Consider the following 22,397-nt stretch of genomic DNA (forward strand, 5'->3'; position numbering starts at 1 on the left):
GGATTTATCCTATTTTGCTTCAGAAGGGATTTGATTATTTCAAACATGTTTTGAAAAAACTACTTGTTTGCAGTTTTGCTACAGGGTATATTCCCAAATCCTGGCGGGATATTACTGTGAAGTTTATTCCAAAAGTGGGTCGTGCATCGTATGAAGAAGCAAAGAGTTTCAGACCTATCAGTTTGACCTCTTTTCTTCTGAAATGCTTAGAACGCATTGTGGATCATCACATCCGTGATGTTCATCTGGCCAACGTGCCTCTTCACGTGAACCAACATGCCTACCAATCTGGTAAGTCCACTGTGACTCTTTTACACAAGGTTGTTTACGATATCGAGAAAGCATTCGCTCAAAAGCAATCTTGTTTGGGTGTTTTCTTAGATATCGAGGGTGCCTTTCGATGCCATATTGGAAGCCGCACGGAGTCATGGTATATCTCCAATGATTTCCAATTGGATTCACCAAATGCTCAAAAACCGATATCTCTTCTCGACATTGCGTCTAGCAGGGATTAGGAAATTGAATGTTTGTGGATGCCCCCAAGGGGGAGTCTTATCACCGCTTTTGTGGAATCTCGTAGCAGATACGCTATTGAGGCAACTTAATAATAGCGGTTTTCCTACTTATGGTTTTGCCGACGACTACCTAACATTGTTAGTTGGTATGTGCATCAGCACCCTTTTCGACCTGATGCAAAACGCCCATCAAGTAGTTGAGGGTTGGTGTCGCCAATATGGCCTTTCGGTTAATCCGAGTAAAATATCTATTAATCTTTTCACGGAAAGGCGAAACCGTAATGGCGTTCGACCTTTGCGTCTCTTTGATTCTGAAATCGATATGACTGAACAGGTAAAGTACGTTGGAGTCATTCTTGATTCCAAGCTTTCCTGGACACCTCACATTGAGTTCAGAATCAAGAAAGCTTGTATGGCCTTTGGGCAATGCCGGCGTACTTTTGGTACAACTTGGGGTCTAAAACCCAAGTATATCAAATGGATCTTCACAACTGTGGTTCGGCCAATATTGGCCTATGGATGTCTTGTGTGGTGGCAAAAGGGTGAAGTGAGAACGGTCCAATCAAAATTAGGCCATCTCCAAAGGATGTGCTTAATGGCGATGTCTGGAGCGTTCTCTTCAACTCCTACGGCAGCGCTCGAAGTTCTCTTTGACGTTGCCCCACTACACATTCATCTCAAACAAGAAGCACTTTCTTGCACTTACCGGTTACGGGTACTCGGTTTACTAGAGGAAACTCCTGTGAACCGCACATCAACACACACCTCGTTGTTTCCACTTTTAGTGAATTGGGATAAAATTGTCCTTGCTCCAAGTGATCTTACAATTGCTTGTAATTTTCCATACAGGACATTTTCCACGAAATTCCCTTCCCGGGAAGAGTGGACATCTGGTTATCTGGAAAGAAGTATTTCTGACGGCATCGTATGTTACACTGATGGCTCCCTTCTCGAAGGTCGAGCAGGTGCTGGTGTTTATTCTCGTGAGCTAAGGCTGTATCAGTCTTATTCACTTGGTAGACACTGCACCGTTTTTCAGGCCGAAATCTTTGCTCTTATGTGTGGAGTGCAATCAGCACTTCAGCAGCACGTAATGGGCAAAGTAATATACTTCTGTTCAGATAGCCAGGCTGCTATTAAAGCACTTGCTTCGGCCAACTCCAGGTCGAAGATAGTTATCGCTTGTCGAACTCAAATCGAGGAGCTGAATTCAGCAAACGCTGTTCACCTTGTATGGGTACCTGGCCATTTTTCCATCGCTGGAAATGAATTGGCTGATGAGTTAGCTCGCACTGGAGCATCACATGACTTCATTGGCCCTGAGCCAGCTATTCCGGTATCCAAGTGTTGGGTAAAGCATCAGATTGACACCTGGGCTGCCACTCAGCACAAACAATACTGGAATAGTTTGGAGTCATGTCGTCAAACCAAATTGTATAGTGCTGAGCCATCTCTACGGGTGGCGAAGTATCTAACTAATATGTATAAGCAGAATTGCAGCATGCTGGTCAAAGCATTGACTGGCCACTGCCGACTCAGCTATCACATGGCGAATATTCAGCAAGCTGATTCATTTGCCTGTGATAGCTGTGAATCCGATTATGGAACTTCGTATCATTTGATATGTAACTGTCCAGTTTTCGCGCAACTGCGTGTCCGAGTATTCGGTAAACACTTATTAAGTGAAACTGACTTCAGAAACCTGAATCTTCAGGATATTCTGTTGTTCTTAACCCGCTGTGGTAAAGAGCTGTAGGCTCTCTTTCGCTTTATGCGTTATTACAGTGCCCTTTTCAGGGCGCTGTTTGAACCCATTGTGGTACGCTTGTGCGTTGGTACCCTCTTCCAGGGTATTTATCCTATTTCCCTACCTGTCCCTATCCCCATCCAAATCCTTTTTCCTTCCTTTTCCCTCAGGTAGATGATGAAATAGGCTGTTATTTTGGCGATGGCACAAATGTCCCAAATGGAGGATAACGTGCCTCTGGAGCCGGCCTTCTGATACCTGATACCTGATTACCGGTCAGACTAAGGCCTGAGTGTCCTCTGCTGTACGTGGGAGTCGTCGCAATTCTTCTCGGTCCATATGGCTACGTATCCAGTTCGCACTCTGCGAAGGGTCCGCAAATCGTTCTGCTCGCTGCGTACCACGTCTTCTTGTACTGGTCGGATGTCTGTCGAGAACCATTTTAACCGGGTTGCTATCCGACATCCTGATTACGTGAGCCGTCCACCGTAGCCTCTCGAAAAGCCTGATGTAGGGTAATTTTCTAGTTGTTGCATGGCTGTTGCATTCGCCAATTGTTGCACACCTCATAAGAATAACATGCAACAATTGGAAAATTACCCTAGATGATGAATTTACAGACGAATACTGGTTCCACAATTCCATAGCTTTTCTAACGACCTCACAAACAGTAATTACATCGCCATACAAGCGCACGAATATAGGGTCTGGGACCATTTGGGCAGGAGCACCTATTTTGGGCACTTGCTGCTAGAACTCAGTCAATTTCAAATCGATTGACTTGAATTTTTGTTCATGGCTAGATACTGTGCCTAGCTGACCGTGTCTTAAAAATCAAGTCAATCTGTTGAAAATTGACTGAGTTATAGCAGCAAGTGCCCAAAATAGGTGCTCCTGCCCAAATGGTCCCAGACCCTATTACAAATTTACAGCTTTACACTACTGACCGCAATGCCGCCGTTCATCAGCGGTGCAACGATGCAGCAAGAAGTGTTTAGCAAAAAACTGATTTAATAGCAATATGCAAACAATCTGCATGCTCAAGCGCACCGCCACCGGTTGCTGAGGTCGTTCACTTTACTCGTTCTTGGCGCTTTTTTCCTGGATTTTTCCACCGACTCACGATCACGAACTCCTGCAAAGCGCGCGCCCCTCTAACGATGACCGACAGCTGATCGAGTCGGCTTGGCAACTTGGGGATTATACGTCTCCCGCTGAGATCGTTAACCAACGAAATCAATTCCTAGGCGCTAGTTATGGGCTCAATCAGTATCCTTTACAACTATTTATTTAGATGATATAAAGGGAACCCTTCTTGTGCTGTGAGGTAATTTCGCGTGAGTCTCTCATCGTCGGTCCACGATTTCCATTCCGTTCAATTTTATTTTCCGCTAAATTAATTTAATTATTGTCCTTTCCCGTGGTCGCTACGTAACTCCATCAAAGCGCTCCGTTATTGTGTGTGATCGGCGGCGTGGTGGCCTGGAATGGCCATTTTACACGATCCGTCGTTGGTCAATTTCGACGCGGGAAGCTTATTTATCAGAAATTGATTTGCATAAAATTCAATCCAATTTTTTTCGAGCGATCGGGAGATCAGTTGTTCGTGGGTCTCATTACGGCGCACAACGTTGCTCGCTCAATCGGAGCATACTGACAGAGGGACGACGGATGGATGGAGAAGTGCCTTTGGAGTGACGTGCAGGTAGTGTTTGGCTTTATCATGTCTTGCGAACTCCCGTCCGGGACCGGGTTGCGAAAGATTGATCATCAACTTAATTAGGCATGTTTTTATTAATATTTATTCTGGTTAATCGTTTTTTGCTCTCGCTAATTACGATAATTGCACTCAGCGTGCAATTTGCGCTCGATTGCCCTTTCCTTTCGTATGCATGTTTGTGTGCGATCGGGGCTATTGTTCGGATGTAACGGAGGCCCCTTCGAATCTGGGTACTCTGGACTCACCATCAAATGGCCACGTTTCTACGAATTGTTTTTGTAGTTGGCTCAATTTAGACGTGGAAAAGTAAGACTTATTTTTGTAAGACGTTGCATAAATAGTGTTTGTTGAGTTCTTTATTTTTGTATCGCCGTGTGAATACAACACCACTGTGTTCAAGCATTTTATAGACGTTATATGTTGAACGGTTCACGGCGCAGTATCATAACGTCCGAGGCCATAATGTCCCAGGACTTTATGGTGCATTTTTACGGGGCACAACGTCCAAATATGTAGATATGTCACGAAGTCCAAGGAAAAAAGGCACATAGGATATTATGACGCATCCAAACTTTCGGATGTCATTTCGCAAAAAAAAAAAACGCGACTTAACAACCGGGACAGTATGGCCTCGGACGTTGTGATCCGGCCCCACGGTTTACACCGGTAGCCGAAATTTTCATTTTTAAGTTTCATGAAAGTTTCAGAAGGGTTTCTCGCAGGTTCCTTAGTGCTTCCAAGGAGGTTTCAGGGATGTTTCAGAGGAGTTTCAAAGGTTTTTAGGTGGTTTCAGGAAAGTTCATGGAGGCTTTCAGGCGTCTCGGGGTTTCAGGTGATATCAGGGATGTAACCCCATGAACGTCCTGGAAACGCCATAAAAACTCCAGGAACGCTCCTGAAACTCCTTAGAACTCTACTGGAACGTTCTTTGGACCCCTGGAAAAACCCAGGAATTGTCTGAAACGCTTTTGAACCCCATTGGAAACCCCTTTGAAACCCTTGGAACGCTCCTGATGCCTGCCTAAATACCCTGGAACACCACTGGAACGCCCCATAGGACCCCTGAAACCTTTCTGGATTAAATTTGGAACTCCCTGGATCGCCATTGAAACCCCTTATACACCATTACATCGCTCCTGAAACTATCTTAAATCCGCTTAGACACTCTAGAACGTCCCTGAAACCCCATGGAATGCCCCTAAAACCCCTTGGAACAACTTTGAATCTCCCTGGAGCGCATTTTAATCTCTTGAAACTTCTTGGAATGCTCATGAAACCGTCTAAAATCAATTGGAACCCGCTGGAATACCCTGAAACCCTCTGGTGCACCCCTGGAACCCTTTGAAAACTTCTGGAGCACTCCTAAAACCTCATGAACCCGCTGAAACACCCCTCAAACTATCTGGAAGGCAACTGATACTCCCTGATGCCCCATGGGACACCTCTGAAACACCTTTAAGACCTCGTGGAACATGATGGAACGCCCTGCAACTTCACTGAAACCCCTTGAACACATTTGGAATACTCCTGGGACCCCCTAAAATCTCAGAAATATCCATTGGAACCTCATAGAGCACACTTGAGACGGCTCTTAAACCCCATGAAATGCCTATAAAACACTAGGAACACCCCAGTAACCCCTTGAAGTTCCCTGAAACACCCTCGGAACGTCTTTGGAACCGCATTACCCTCTAAAACACACTGAAACTCAATGGAACACCCATTAAAGCCCCATGCAGCCACCTGCAGCGGTTCTGGAGTTCCCCTAGAGCCTAAAATGCCCGTAGGGCTCCCTGAAACCTCTTGGAAACCCATGGTGCACTTCCGTATGATTGAAATCAGAAACAGGTCTGGCAGACAAGAAATGTTGGTTCTTGTGCAGTTTTTGTGTGATCAGCTTTAGAAAAATTTCAGTTACTTATATTCAATTTATAACACGATTTTCAGAAACTGTTCAACATTTGGGTAATGTTCAACTATTGTCGAATCACCCTATGCTGATATGTGCGTGTACTAAGTACAAAATGTAAGCGATCCCAAGTCTGACCGTGGCAACCAAAGTATGAAATGCTGATCGAAACACAGTAAACCAATGTAGTAAAAATGCAGTCCGATACGACTTCAAACTTTCGAATATTGTTATTTTTTAGCATAACTTTGGAGAGGAATACTGTCGGTATAAAATGTTTGGAGTAATTTCTGAAGAAGTATGAGTGAATTCTTGGAAAAAAAACCTTAGATGAGCTTTTTGTGGAATAATCTGTGGTGAAATTCCTACAAGAATCATTAGAAGATATGCTACAAGAATAATTAAAATAAATATAAGAAGTAGGAGTATCTGAGTATCTGTAAAACCTAGGATTATCTAGGGGATTTTTTAAAGAATTCCAGAGAATCCGAAGAATTCCTGCTAGAATTTGTGTAGCAATTTCTGCAAGAGTTTCTTAAGAACTCTTTCAAGAATTTCTGAAGAAAGTCTTGCAAAAAAAAAATGTAAAGGAATCTCTTTAAAAATTCCTGAAGTCATGCCCGGAGGAAAAACTAACAGAGTCCCTGGAAAAAATCTTGGAAGATTCCCTGGGACAGTTTCTGAATTGAAATCCCTGGAAAAGAATTTGTAGAAATTATGATTGGAATATCTGTAGGAATGAGGTTTTTTCTTGAGCCTGAAGGAATTTCTGCGGTAGTCTCTGAAAAAAATAGAAAAATTGTGGAGGAATTCTTTAAGGATTCCCGAAGAGAGCCTCAGGAGGATTTTTTGAAGAAATCCCTGAAGGAACAGTTGAAAGAATCCCTGAAAATGTTGCTGGAGGAGTTTCTGACAGACTTTGATGTATTTTTAGAAAGATAACTGAAAAAATACGTGAAGCAATGTCTGAATGAAAACTTACAGAAATTTTAGATAGTATTCCTTGCAGTGAATCAAAATTCAACCATCGTGCAACAATAATGACAATGTCGCAACCTGTATTTGTTGCGACAAACAAACCCATGCGACATAAGTTTGCCCCAACTTGAAAATAATGGGATTAACATCGTACACAACGAGTTTAGAGATTTTTAAGCCTTGCATTGCGATTTTCGAACGGTAACTTCGAGTTGGTAAACACTGCAACTCTGGTGAAACTCTATCATCAAACAGTTTCGACTTTGGGTTAGCAATAATTGATTATTCACGAGTTGAAAAGTACGCAACAAAATCAGCTTCCGTTTTGTCTGCAACAAAAAATTTCGAGATCATGTCATTATCTGTTACCAGTAGGGATAAAGAGTAATCGTCGCACCTTCTTTGTTGCTTGTTTTGTGTCTCTTTTGTCTGACAATTCTCTTCACTGATTCCTTGAATTCTTATAAATATTCCTGAAGTAATTTTGGAAAGAATCTATCATGGAATCTATAATACTGTTTTGTAGAAATCCCTAGAGAAATACCAGAAAGAACTCCTGAGAAATTGCGATCTTTGAAAGACTGTGCCAATCTTGTCGAAGAGTCAGATACTAATATTATTCCCAAATCATTGTTATTTGGTAACCAGCGGGAAGAAGGAAAATTTAATAACAGCTTTCCAGCACTGTGTAACCTACAACATTTTGTGACTCGTTCAATGCTGATGCTTATGGTCATGCAAAATCCCATGAACTTTTCTAAGAAGCATCCCTTGACAAATTTCTATAAGAATTCTAAGAAAAATTCCTGCAGGAATTCTTAGAGAAATCCGTGGATAATTTAATGAGCGAATCCCAACACAAGTGATTCTAAGAGGCCGAGACTTACTCTCGCACTTGGCATACCTAGCCACCAAGCAGCCTGTTTTCTGGCGTCTAATTTTTCCATTTTTTTCCATTATGTTTCAGACATATCAGCAAAACTGATAAATGTCAGTAAAGGGATAGCGTTGTACCTTGACGAATTCCTGGAGTAATTGCTTGAAGAATTCAAAAAGAAAACATCTGGAAAACCTCCGGAGAAAATCCTGCAGGAATCTTTAAGGGAATTCCTCTAAATGTCTTCAGATAAATTCTTGAAAGAATTCTTAAATGAATCGCCATGAGAATTCCAAAACGAATTTCTAAAGTAAAAGTTGATTAAAACGGAGAAATTTTTGAAGGCATTCCTGGATAAATTTCTGGATGAATTCTTCAGTAGCTCCTGAAGGGATATTTATAGAAGAAATGCTTAAGAAATTTCTGTACTAAGAAGATTTCCGAAGCAGACCCTGCAGAAATTTCTGAATGATTTTTTCGAGGAATTCTCGGCTCCTGAATATATTTGCGAAATAAACCCAGTAAAATATTCTAGTGGGAACATAGGGTATTCCTCTCTGGAAGAACGCTTGAGCTATTTGTGGAGGAATTCCTAAAAGAAATGTTTGCAAAATTTTGCAATTTGTGGACGAGTTTCTGAAAGGAATCCCCAAAGAAAGTTTATGAAGGAATTTTTGAAGGAATTTATGAGGAAATTTCTGAAGGAATCCCTGAAGAAATTTCTCAAGCACTGCCTCGGGGATTTTTTAGGTAATCCTTGTTTAGCTGTGTTGTAGGAATAAACAAATCTGGTACTACACCAAATGTGCACCATTGTTCCTTTCGGTCATCCGAAAAATAACGATTAAAATAACTTTGATAGCTTCACTTCATGATTTCAACAAATCTAAAAGTCCATTTCCTTTATTATTTTATTTACAGGTTACCTCCTCCCATTCCGGAAGCCAAAGCGCGTGCGCACGGCATTTTCGCCCACGCAACTCCTCAAGCTGGAGCATGCCTTCGAAAACAACCACTACGTGGTGGGAGCAGAACGAAAATCTCTTGCTCAAGCACTGGGCCTCACAGAAACTCAGGTATGTAGTTTTACACAATTTATCAACGTTTTTGATTGCCAGGTAATTAAAATCAAACCAATGGTCGCTGTCGATCAATTAGATTTCCAACGCACTTTTTCGGGTTTGGAACAATGCACAGCTTGAGCTAATCAATCCACGATTGCTTGGTAGATACAAAAACAAGCACGGTGAAACATTTCGCGCCCAAATTAATTCCACTTTTTCACATCTCAGTCACGATATCTGTGCCAACATCTACAATGTTGTAGAAAGCCAATTTGGCACCCCTCTGTGAGTTCGAACTCGAACGAAGAGATAACCATCTCGTCCATCGCAAGCAGCAGCAGCAGTTTGGTACTCCAAATAAAACACAGCCAATCACCCCTAGAACATGAAGGCGCTCGTTGTCTAACATACTGGTTAGCACTCCCTAACGGACGTTCCACTGTAAGTCTACAACGATGACGACACGACACGATACCAAGGGAGTAGGGAGAGTTCCTAACCTACTCGTACATGTGATGTGTACGTCCTTCTTTTGATCGTCGTTTCCATCTTTGGACAGTACAGGCAGGAGGGGGACTGGGCTGGTTCTGTGCGGTTGTTGTTGACTCACTTAATCTACCGTATAATCGGATTAGACGCGCAGTCTTCGGGACGGCCGTCGTTCCTGCTCACCGCACCTCCACCCTGGTGCATTAGAGTGGTCCAAAATAGGTGAAATCTGGAATCTCGAGCTTCAATCCTCGAAATCGAAGTTTTGGTAATATTGGTGATCTCTGAGGAAAATAAGACTTCATTGTTTGCTTCCGGTGACAGCTTGAATATTGTGTGATCAAAATAAGAAACTCCCTGGAATCATTTTGACGTATCTGCAAAAACTTCCGACAACATTACCTGAACATTTTTCGTCATAACTCATGGAAGACTTATCAAAAATATCGCTAATCGCTAAAGAAAACACTGAAAAAAGCAGTTACTGTTTTTGATTTTACAGGATGGCCATTCCTTATCAATAATAAAATCATACAGACCAATACTAGCAAAATAAATGTAAACATGCTGCTCTTTTGGAAAATGTGATGAATTTGGTTTTACCGTTTTTCAATTCTTACTTATTTTTATAATATTCATGATGAAAGTTAGCAAGAAATGGTTGAGAGACAGTGCTTCTTCATCCGCGATATTCAGTGGTATGCAGGCCAGTGGCCTAAAATTTACGATGTATTCTGTATCACGTACCTCTCAAAGCGCTCCCATGAGTATCCCATATTGTATGGAGGACAAGCGGACGAATGAAAAGCCATTGTATGTCCGAGTTCGAAAAGGTTACTCCATAAAATTGGTTCCGTTGTCGGTACAGAGTGTTGTGGGAGGCCCTCTGTACCGATAAACTGTGGACTACCCCGAGGTGTACGGCGTTATTGAACAGGCACGTGTAAAGGACGATGCATAGTTCTTTATTATTCCGGGATACGCCCTTGCTTCACGGAAGCAGTCCCAAGTAGTTCAGTCCGGTATGCGTAAACGGTAAGATAAACGATGTTAACCGAACTTCAGGGAGTGGTGTCATCATTTTAGGTTCCTGGGGAGGCACAACTCGCACACGGAAATGCTGATATTATCTGATAACCTTCGATACAACCTAACGTAGTTTGGATATCTGGAAACGATGCAACAATTCATTGAATACCGTACTGTTTCTTAGATTCCTAACAGAAAACAGACGCAACAAGCAGCTCCGTCATCTGATGTTTCTCTTTCATTTTCTAACCCATCTGCTCAACAGACAACTGATCAGAGAGGTCCAAAACCAAGTACAGTGGGGTTCCGATTTTGGCAACAAAGCTTTTATTTTCAGTTTCCAAAAATGGAACCGTGCTAGAAACGGAATCATTTTTCGTCAACATTTTTTTTTACATTTTTCTGTTTTTAATTATTACATAATATGCGTGGCTGACTCGCGAGAGGGGGGGTTCGTCAGGCCTCGGGACTATAATACCTGCTGTCCCAGAAGATAGCGCATCAAACACAAGAAGTAACGGAATGGTGCGAACAATTTTTCTCTCCGCTGGCATTGATGATGACACTGCTCCAGTCTGCGTAGAGCGTAGTGACGCATGCAGCAGTCTGCAACTTCGCATTCTTGCTTTGAATGACAAGGCAATGAACGATGAGGATTAAAGTACAACCCTATTTGCTGGAAAACCTTCCATCTTTCGTCTACATTAAGTAGCTTGAAAGCTAGACACTCAGGAGTAACACAACTGTGTATCTTGGAGTAATGCGCATAGGGTTTGATAGTGAGGTTACTTAACGCTCTTTTGGCATTAGGGTCATTTTTGACCCAAACCGTACACTGCGTCAGTGAGCTGCTCCCAACAACGTGATGCAAAAGGAATGTTAATTCAGTTCCAGACGAACCCGATGTATTTGATGGGGATTGATGGACGAACAACTTCTCCTTCACAGTTCCCTATCTCTTTGCCTTCTCCTGCATCTCCGATAAATGTTGTCCTATACCAGTCAGGAGAGCTACGTCGCTGGTCATCTCGTAACGATTCTTCATGAATGTCGCCAAATTTACTGCGTTGTAGGCCTAGTAGCGCTTAATACAAGCCCACTAACTTTAGTTTCAGATTCGATGGAAGTATGTCCGCTAGTACGTTGGGCACTTGATATGCTGATGCTGTTGCGCTAGAACCAAGTGTTCCAACATGATCCCAACACCCATTCCATACTTGATGATCAAGATTTTTAGGTCATCACCCCTGGAAGAGGGAATTACTAACGTACTGGGAATTACTAACGTGAGCCTCTCAGTAGACAAGTCAGAACCGGTAGGTAACACAACTCGTACATCTCCAGCGCATGCCATCATTTATGTGTTAGTACTCGTATGTTTTGCTCTTGCCTGTGCGTTCTTCGGATTCCACCGCACTCACCGATAGCAATAACTCCAGCATACCTGCAGAATGACGGTTTCGGATCATTTGACCAAACGCCATTTGGCCAATAAAAGAATGATCAACTGTCATCATACGACTGTGCTCCAGAGTAAACTACGAAAAACAACCTGTAATTTAAAGATGGATAAATCTCTGATAAAATATTGTCAGCTTCAGTACCAACTAACCCCTGAATTGTACAACTTGAAAGAATAGCCTATGATTAAAAGCAGGAAATGTTTCCGACGATCATATTGCCGGCTAGATTGCCAAAAAGTTTCTTAGCATTCTTTTGAACATAATTCGGCCAAACGGAATTCGGCCAAATGGCCGGACACTGGGATGACGGAATAGCTGACATGTTTGCCCCTAAGCCTAGGTTGGGCGTAGATATTTGAATCGGTACTATAAAGCCAGTGGATCTAACGGATTGCTGGTAGTCAAGAACGCTGACGACCATCGTCGTTGTGTTGGGAACCACTTTTCGGCCATCTCCGACCGATGCGGATAGTTCTTCGGGAATAACTGCTGATGCTATCTGGGGTTGGAATTCATCTGCTCGACAACGCAGGATTTATCATGTCTTGTGTATACAATTTGAGTGTTCATTCCATCTGTCTGACTCGATGAACCGACCCATTTCCTGGGATTATCGCGGATTTGCCTCTGCTCTTGATGCTTGATGCCAAGAATTTGCATGACGTGTTGAAATTTACCTAGGCCACAAGCCAAGTCCTGGCAATCGCACAAGGTAACGATCCTTCGCAATGATCATTTGCCATGGATGTGCAAAATAGAAAGTAAATCCTATAATCTTGATGGGCCACTCTAGTGCTGCACAAATTAATTCGGTTGCTTTCCTTCAGGGAGGGTACTATCATAGCACATCGTCTAATATGTAGTGGGCCTGGAGGAAGGGTGACGAGGATTTTTAAATAAACATTCAAATAATATTTACGAAATGGATGCCCGGAATATCCTGCCAAGCGGAAAAGGATAGAAAAGTGACTGCAATCGACGACGGCAACGACGACGACCGCGACCGACACGGGGTGATAATTTTCCAGACATTATCAAGTCGTTCCGGGGTTTCACGATTCAAGTGGGGTGTGGAAAATCTCTCTCGTCTGGACAGTGTCGGCGGCGCGGCGACGGCGGCGTGCCATGTCGCCATTTTTCGGGGTTATTTGAAGCCGACACAGACACTTTGTTTTTGGGGGAATCCCGTTGCCCGATAATTAGATTAAATTACAACCGTGTCAGCGAGTCGCGTGGATGGTTCGGATTAATTGACATGCACAAGTCACGCAACTTCGCGGTTGATCAAAACTGATTACCTTTTGTTTATTTTTCCAAATACTTATAGCTACCTTACATGCTTACATTCTACTACTTCAATTGAACATTCGCATAAGTGCGTCACTCACGCTCTCACTCTCTTAAGCCTATACGGTCAGCTGTTGAGAGCACGCTCGCAACTCGACCATGCCTATGTTTTATTATACTATGACCTGGTTCTGGTGTGGCGTGAATAAGGAAGTTTGATTGTTTGCTACTCAGCGCTTTAAGGTTGCTACTGGTAGGTTTGGTGTTATGCTTTACTTTCGGTTGGAATGTAGGAAATGTATAGAAATGGAAAGCTATGTAGGTCATGTAGAAAAGGTCACCACACCTCCCCCTTCTAAAAAGAAGAATGGTATCACCATTCTGATTAACGAGTTAATAATTAACAACGATTAACGATTAACAATAATAAACCATTTTTTTGTTTTGCTTTATTTTACATTTTGATTAACCTATTTTTATGAACTGTAGATTGTTTTTTAGATTGAGGGTGAATTATAACACAGTTTGGATCTTCATTTTTATGAACAATATACGGTCCTAGATAGAAAGGATCTAGTTTTTTCCTGTTATGGTTAGAAAGATATACTCTATCTGCAGGGCAAATGTTGATTGGATTAGTCTCTTCATTATTTTTCATTTGTCTCTTTTCTTTATTTTGAATGAGATTTTTTCTTGCAATTTGATTGGTATACTGCAATTTGAATTTAAGTTCGTTATGATATTGTTCGATATTATAAATTGGCTCAATTTTGTGTACATCATGTTGAATATTTTGTGGTAATTTAGCCTTTTGGCCAAAAACAAGCTCATATGGGGTATAACCATGTTCAGTGTGTGGAGTCGTGTTAAAAGTAAATTCGTAATATTTAACCCAATCGTCCCAATCTGTTTGGTGAGCGTTAGTGAAGGATCTCAGATATTCATTTAAACATCTGTGATTTCTCTCTAACGCTCCTATAGATTGTGGGTGATAGGCAGTTGATAATGTATGCTTGATTTCTAAATGTTTACATATTTTTTCGATTACTTCGTTATTGTATTCAGACCCTTGGTCTGTTCGAAGTTGAAGAAATGATCCAAAAGTTAAGATGAAGTTATCAACAATTGCTTTAGCTAAAACGTTTGCTTCTTTTGTTGGTACAGGGATCAATATCACGTATTTCGATAAGTTACATTGCAATGTTAGTATAAATCTATTCCCGTTGTTCGTTTTTGTAAGTGGTCCTACAGTGTCTGCGGAGATAACTTCAAACGGTTTGGAAGGAGTCGTAGTAATAACTTCTGCTTCCTTTGTGTGTCTATAGACCTTATTTATTTTACATTGGACACATTTTCCGACAAAATTCATTATGTCATTTTTCATGTTTTTCCACACGAAATATTCTCTTACCTTTAGGTATAATCTATGTCTACCTACATGTCCACCGGTGGGTATTATATGAAATTGTTTGAGGATATCCTGAATTTCTTTAATATTCTTCAATATTCGTGGAGGTGTAAAAAGGATAATTTGATAATTGGATATGGCAATATTTGCGATTTCCTTAAATGTTTCAATCGACATGTTCTTGAACATGTTATCCTCCTTTGAAATTGCTAGCATGTTTCTGTTATATTTACTCATGAGTGTTGATAATTGTAGAAATGCAAACTCTAATGCTTGACTTCCATTGTTGTTTAATACGGGGACAATAATTTGTCCTAAAATTTTCCGATAGTTATGATTTAAAAGTTTCAAGGAAAGTTTGTTGTGGTGCACTTCACAACTAACTTTAAGAAATTTTCTTACTTCCGAAGAGCTGTCGGTTTCCCAAATTGCAAGGTGATCAATCTTGTTCAGTGGTTTCGACACATCCTTGGATTGTTTACTAGTTTGTAAAGATCGAGTCATCGATCTTGTGTTCACTTTAAGGATACTTAATGTTTTCAAATCTTCTGAATTATGTGGTATTCTTGACAATGCATCAGCACATACATTATCTTTACCTGGAATAAATTCAATATCGAAATCAAACTCTTCTAGTTCAAGACGCATTTTGGTCAACTTTGAGGTTGGATTTCGCATGCCAAATAAATAGACTAGGGGTCTATGGTCAGTTCGAACTTTGAACCTTCGCCCGTACAGATATGACTTGAAATAGTTGATCGCCCAGTGTATTGCAGTCAACTCTTTCTCAATTACGGGTTTATTCTTCTCTCCTTTGGTGAATGCTCTGCTGGCGAATGCAATAGGTAAATCGCCATTTGCATGATTTTGAGACAACACAGCTCCGCATGCAATATTTGAAGCATCTGTTGTCAAAATGAAATCTTTTGAAAAGTCTGGATAGCTTAGAATTTGTGGGGTAAGTAAACAACTTTTTAGTTCATTGAATCGTTCTTGATGAAGAATTGTCCATTTAAAGCTAACTCCCTTTTTTAACAAATCATTGAGTGGTTTGGTAATTTCCGCAAAATTAGGAATAAATTTTCTGTAATAATTACAGAAAGCTACAAAGCGACGTACTTCGTCTGCATTCGTAGGTACGGGATATTCACGTATAACTTTATATTTGGAGTCATCGGGCAAAATTCCACAATCAGTTATTTTATGGCCTAAGTACGTAACTTGGGTCTTAAAAAATTTGCATTTCATAGGGTTCAGTTTAAGATTATAATATCTCAATCTTTCGAAAACTATTGCTAAATTATTCAGATGATGTTTGACAGAGCAGCCAATAACAACAATATCGTCTATGTAAACAAAAGCACATTCTGGATTTAATCCAGCCATTGCTATGCTCATCATTCGTTGAAAGCTATTTGGACTAACATTAAGCCCAAATGGCAATCTCTTGAAATTAAAATGTCCAGATGGAGAGGAAAACGCTGTATATTTTTTTGATGTTTCGTCAAGAGGGATTTGATGGAATCCGGCCATCAAATCTAATGTACTAAAATATTTAGCACGACCCAATTCATCCAAAATAACATCAATACGTGGTAAAGGGAATTTATCCGCAATTACCTTTTTGTTGAGCTGACGAAAGTCAACTACCAATCTCCATTTTTTCTCATTATTATTAGACTTTTTTGGAACCAATAATATTGGCGAATTAAATGGCGAAATTGAGGGTTCGATTATGTCATCTTCTAGCATTTTGTTTACTTGCCGGTTGATTTCATCCTTCTGTGCATGAATAATTTTATAATTTGGAATGTAAACCGCTTTGTGGTCTGTCAGTTCTATGTTTTGGGTATAAAAATTATTTGTTGTTAGTTTTTCGTCTGGGAGCGAAAAAACGTCTTCGTATTTTTCTATCAAATTCTTAAGAGGATTTTTGATGTATGGAGGAAACTCATCAACTCCAGTTAATTTAAAAATTTCTTGTACTCTTTGCTGTTGGGTTTTACTACAACGTGTACTTTCAACCAATTCGTAGTTATCTAAACTTTCAATTTTTGGAATAAAATCTGAAATTACGACAGATGAACCAGTAGTGTTAATGAATTTTACTAAGTGACTTTGGCTTGATACAATGGTATTACCACAAAAGACACCTGGTTGTATCTCTTGAGATATTATCAAACAATCTTTTGAAACATTTAAATTTGGAATTTTTCGCACTACTTCACATCGTGCTGGAATGCATATGCTATTCTGGTAAGTGTCTTCAATTGGTATTGAAACTTCTTGATCGAAATTTCTGAACGTTAATAACCAATGGTCATAATCTATATTGCATTTAAATTTAGTTAGAAAATCACGACCTAATATACCGTCGGTGTGAATAGGAAATTGTGCATCGACGATTTGAAAATTGTGACATAATGTTATTTCGTTCTCAAAATGTAAAGTTTCTATCGTTTCAGCTAAGGACTCCTGAATTCCTTGCGTAATACCTTTAATTTGAAATCGTTTATTTTTATTGACTATTTGTTGAGGCGGTACTCGATTTAATTTAATTAATGAAATATCCGCACCACTGTCAACTATGAAAGAACATCTACGATTATTCTCTAAATAAAGATTGACATAATTCGCTGCCTTTAGATTTATGGTATAAATGGACCTCGAGTTGTTGAATGGGGCAGCTGATCCACTTGACCTAAAAAATCTCGATTTGTATTTCTTTGTTGGATGTTTCCAAAAGGTTGCATTAGCCTTTCTGATTCAGTATTGAGGTTTGGAACGGTGTCAACACCGGTCACATAGACATTTCTAGCATTATTGTTCCGGTTATTATTTCGTCGATAACCGTTGAAGTATCGTGGCTGTGGACGATTCTGCAAATTGTTTGTGTTATTCCTAATAGAATAGTTATTGTTACCGTTTAAATTACGATAATTGAAATGCCCATGGTTATTACGATTCTCATATTGTTTGTTGCTGCTATTCTGATGATAACGGTTTTGGTAATTATTGTACTTTCGTTGGTCATTACGGTTTCTGTTGAATGTAAGTAGCTGTGCAGAATTATCAGTTTCTGGAAGATTTTCATTCACTTTCTGGATCGCATCCTTGAGATCCGTAAATGTCCCCGCTTTAAGTATCAGTTTTACTTCTGGGTTGCCAACACCATTTATTAGGGCATCTACGCCAACTTTCGTAGACATTTTTGAAGCAACATCTGTTGGAATCTTATTTTCGATGTATACGTTTTTCAGTTGAATAGTAAGATTTTCAACTTCTTCGCAAAATTTTTGATTCGATTGTTTCGATTTTATTGCCTTAAGTTTTGCTATGATACTCTCAGGCGTTGTTTTATCTTGACACCTGTTTTTAACATCTTGGGTTATTAGAGGGATTGTTATAGCTTCATTTGGCAATCCAATACGAGCCTTTCCTGTAAGTCTAGTTCTGAGGAATTTTGCGGCTATTTCTTCCTCACCAGCTTGAATAATTTCCAATAAAAGATTGGATGCATCTATAAATGCATCTAACCCCGCAACTGAACCATCGTATGGTTGTACCAAAGAAGTAGCCGTTTTATAATCGAACATGTTTGTTTGTATATGTTTTTTTTGAAGTTTAAAAAATGCAACTATTATATTCGCAAGTGCTTTAAATTTAATCAAATGCTTACCATAGTCTAATCTGATATCAATGAATATTTTTATTTCACTAAATAAAGAACGAGCATCTCTTAATAATGCTTTTTGATGATATTGATCATAGTCTTCTAAGATATATAAAATATTTTCGTATAATTCTTTTGCTTTCCTTAGTTTATCTAACAGGGTCGTTTTTAAATACTTCCTGTTTGGGGATTTTCTTAGGGTTTTCAGCTCTTGCTGGAGATTTGATAATAGTTCATCTACTTGTTTTTGGTTGTACATACCGATCACATATCAATTATCTTTATGGTGCGTTATGGTGCACTGTATTCCTCTGCTGCCAGGGCTCCGACGACGGTGGTGAAGAGGACGAATGCGGCGATGATCTTCATTTTGACGATTTGTTGATTGGTTATTGGTGGAACCACTGTGCTGATTCATGCTTGAACTACGATGGATCTTCTTCGGGACACTTTACTTCTTCAATTTATTTTTCTCTAATCATTAGTCACACCACATTGTTTATACATTTGTTATACGCGAACTCTTGTTACTTTTCGCTATGCGCAAATCAATTTCTCTCTTAAAACAGCGCCACGCGAAATATGCACATATGGCTAAGATAGCCAGAACAAAGCATGCTGCGATAATGTCGTTCGATTCTAAACTGTTTTTTGTTACTGCAGGAGCAATTTGTTGGGCTTGCTGAGCCACAATGATATTTTCTTCTTTAGATTCGGTTGCGCCCATTTTTGCACTTTTAGTTCACTTTTGTTTCACTTTAGTTTGTAAGGGTGATGTATTTCGCTTGCTTCATTGTTTCACACAAGCTGTCAAATTCTTCTTTTAAAATTTTCACCACAATCACTGTTGCAATAATTAAAATCGATATGGAAATCGCGATTAATACGGTTCGCTTTAGTCCGGTCGCCATCAGCGAGTCGCGTGGATGGTTCGGATTAATTGACATGCACAAGTCACGCAACTTCGCGGTTGATCAAAACTGATTACCTTTTGTTTATTTTTCCAAATACTTATAGCTACCTTACATGCTTACATTCTACTACTTCAATTGAACATTCGCATAAGTGCGTCACTCACGCTCTCACTCTCTTAAGCCTATACGGTCAGCTGTTGAGAGCACGCTCGCAACTCGACCATGCCTATGTTTTATTATACTATGACCTGGTTCTGGTGTGGCGTGAATAAGGAAGTTTGATTGTTTGCTACTCAGCGCTTTAAGGTTGCTACTGGTAGGTTTGGTGTTATGCTTTACTTTCGGTTGGAATGTAGGAAATGTATAGAAATGGAAAGCTATGTAGGTCATGTAGAAAAGGTCACCACACGTGTGGACTAATTGTGGTGTTCGAGGACGATGAAAGATGGCACGTTTTAACTTAACGCTTGCATGGGAGGTGGTTCACTGGTGCTTGTCGACTTGGTGGTTTTCTTCGGACATGTGTGGTGAATAGGAGGGGAAAGTATTGGACGGGTGGCGTCGTTCGGTTGGACTATGATCGAAAACGGAGAGCACTTGTTTGTGACACTTGATAGCATATGAATGGAATTATCGACTGTATTGAGGGATTAAGAATGTTTATGATTCCTTAGCATATACCAGCAAAGGAATCTTGCTGGGCTAGTTCTACGAGCGTCACTGCTCAAGCTCGGCCGTTAAAATATTATCGACCTTCCTGGTCTTTCGGTTCTGCTTCTACAAACTGTTGTAATATCTGCGCATATGGGGACCTATTACTTACCTTACCGGTCAAACTAAGTCCTGAGTGGCCTCTGCTCTACATAGTAGCCGTCTCCATTCTACTCGGTCCATGGCTGTGTGTCTCCAGTTCCGCACTCTGAGAAGGGTCCGCAGATCGTCCTCGACCTGATCGACCCATCTAGCTTGCTGCGCACCACGTCTTTTTATACCGGCCGGATGACTCTCGAGAACCATTTTAGTCGGGTTGCTATCCGACATCCTGATGACGTGACCCATCCACAGTAGCCTTCCGATTTTCGCGGTGTGGACGATGGTTGGCTCTCTCAGCAGCTGATGCTCATGGCTCATTCGCCTTCTTCAAGTCCCGTCTTCCATCTGTACTCCGCCGAAGATTTTATGCAACACCTCCCGTTCGAAAACTCCAAGGGCGCGTTAGTCCTCTGCACGTAGGGTCCATGCTTCGTGTCCATAGAGGACTACCGGTCTAATCAGCATTTTGTAGATATAGTTACCTTTGTGTGACGGCGCACTTTGTTCGATCGTAGAGTTCTGCGGAGTCCAAAGTAAGCTCGATTTCCTGCCACAATGCGCCTCTGAATTTTTCTGCTGGTTGCTTTGTCGGTGATCACCAGTGAGTTCAAGTGCACAAATTCTTCAACCGCCTCGATTTAATTTAATTCAGGATGGCGGGCGTGGTGATTCCTCCCTGGAGTCCTTTGCCATCATGTACTTTGTCTTCGACACATTAATGAATAAACCGATTCGCCTGATTTTGTTGTTTAGTCGGATGTACGTTTCCTCCATCATCGTCCAATTTAAGAGCTATAATATCAATATTATCAGGGAAACCAAGCAACTGAACGGACTTCGTGAAAATCGTTATACTCGTGTTTATCCCCGCCTCTCCTTATTACACCGTCAAAGCAATGCTGAAAGGCAAGCGCGAGAGACCATAACCTTGCCGTAACCCTCTGCGAGATTCGAAGAGACTTGAGGAGAGTGACCCTGATACTCGGACTACGCTCATCACTCGATCCATCATCGCCTTGATCAATCAGTTTATCCGGGAATCCGTTTTCGTGCATAATCTGTCATATCTGGCCTCGATCGATAGTATCATACGCCGATTTAAAATCAATGAACAAGTGATGTGAAAGCACGTTGTATTCGCGGCATTTCTGCAACACCTGGCGGATGGCGAACATCTGGTCCGTTGTAGCCGTTCACCCATAAATCCAGCCTGATATTGCCCCACGAACTCTCTTGCAATCGATGATAGACGGCATCATAGAATTTGAGAGAGTTTCTTATAGGCCGCGTTCAGTAGTGTAATCACCCGATAGTTCCCGTAATCCAACTTGTCACCCTTTTTGTAGATGGGCACCCGCATACTCACCGATATACTGCAGGACCGCGGGTTCGGCATTGTAGCGCTGCAGGAAGTGTGCTAGACATAATCAATAATCCTAACGTTTAGAGGAAATCAAAGCCACCACAACACACTACACACGTGAGCTGGAAACAGCTTTTATAGTGAAGGCGCGTGATCGGTTGTGTGCAGGTTGAGGATCAAGGACCGATTGACAACCGATTCTTAAACTTCAACATAACCAACGTCGCAAATGAGTGCAGACTGATTTTGAAAGAGAAGAACACAGCGCGGGTAGTAATGCTGCAGCAAGAAACCCGGCAGAAAGTGGAACATTACAAACAAAAACGAAAATCACCCTCCCGCCTCTTTCGGGAGAATATTGGCCGGCTGGAATCTCAACGCATCCCCCAACAGCTTCGTGCCGCGAGCCGAAATATGCAGGAATAAGAACGTCCCTCTTGACGGACGGACGTGAGAAGATCAAAAAATGGAAGTAGCACTTCGTTGAGCATTTAAATGGCGAGGAGAACGTAGGCACCAGAGTCCACCAGGCAACGGAGGAAACGACCAAGAACGTGCAAAAGATGATGGTAATGATGGAATTCCCACACTGAGGGAAATTAAGGATGCCATTCACCAGCTCAAAATAGACAAAGCAGCTGGTAAGGATGGTATCGCAGCTAAACTCATCAAGATGTGCCCAGAAAAGTTTGCCACCTGTCAGCATCCGTTGTTAGCCAGGATATAGAAAACCATTCAACTATCAGAAGAGTGGAAGAAAGGAGTTATCTGCCCCAATGGGGAAGTGCCCCGTTCACAAGAAAAGCGACTCGTCATCTAAAACGGACGAGTTCATGGGAAGCCGGCTTCATCGACGGCCGGTCGACAATGGACCAGATCTGTACAGGGGCCGTCCATATACCACGTGGACAAAAAATTCATGGTTTTTGACCCCCTCCCCCCTCCCCGTGGACAAGCGTGGACTTTTCATTGACCCCTACCCCCCTCCCCCAATGTCCACGTGGACATCCGAAAAAAGTTTTTTTTTCATATTTCTTAAATAAATGGAAAAGGTGATTTTGAAAGGTTTTTTTTTAATATAGTTTTTTTTTGTATACAATGTCTTAAATATAATTGAAAACTTTATAAAATACAAATATTCTAGAGCT

General features: G+C 41.1%; 1 protein-coding gene across 1 annotated transcript in view; it reads left to right on the forward strand.

Moving 5' to 3' along the window:
• The window catches only part of LOC109425349 (homeotic protein empty spiracles), a 132,932-nt gene that overhangs the window by 97,306 nt on the left and 13,229 nt on the right, over positions 1-22,397 (forward strand). The window contains exon 2 of the mRNA XM_029873833.2: positions 8,668-8,822. Within this exon, the coding sequence (XP_029729693.2) occupies positions 8,668-8,822 (155 nt within the window). The remainder of the gene's footprint in view (positions 1-8,667; positions 8,823-22,397) is intronic.

Source organism: Aedes albopictus, chromosome 1, assembly GCF_035046485.1.
Source record: "Aedes albopictus strain Foshan chromosome 1, AalbF5, whole genome shotgun sequence".
Classification (NCBI taxonomy): Eukaryota; Metazoa; Arthropoda; class Insecta; order Diptera; family Culicidae; genus Aedes; species Aedes albopictus.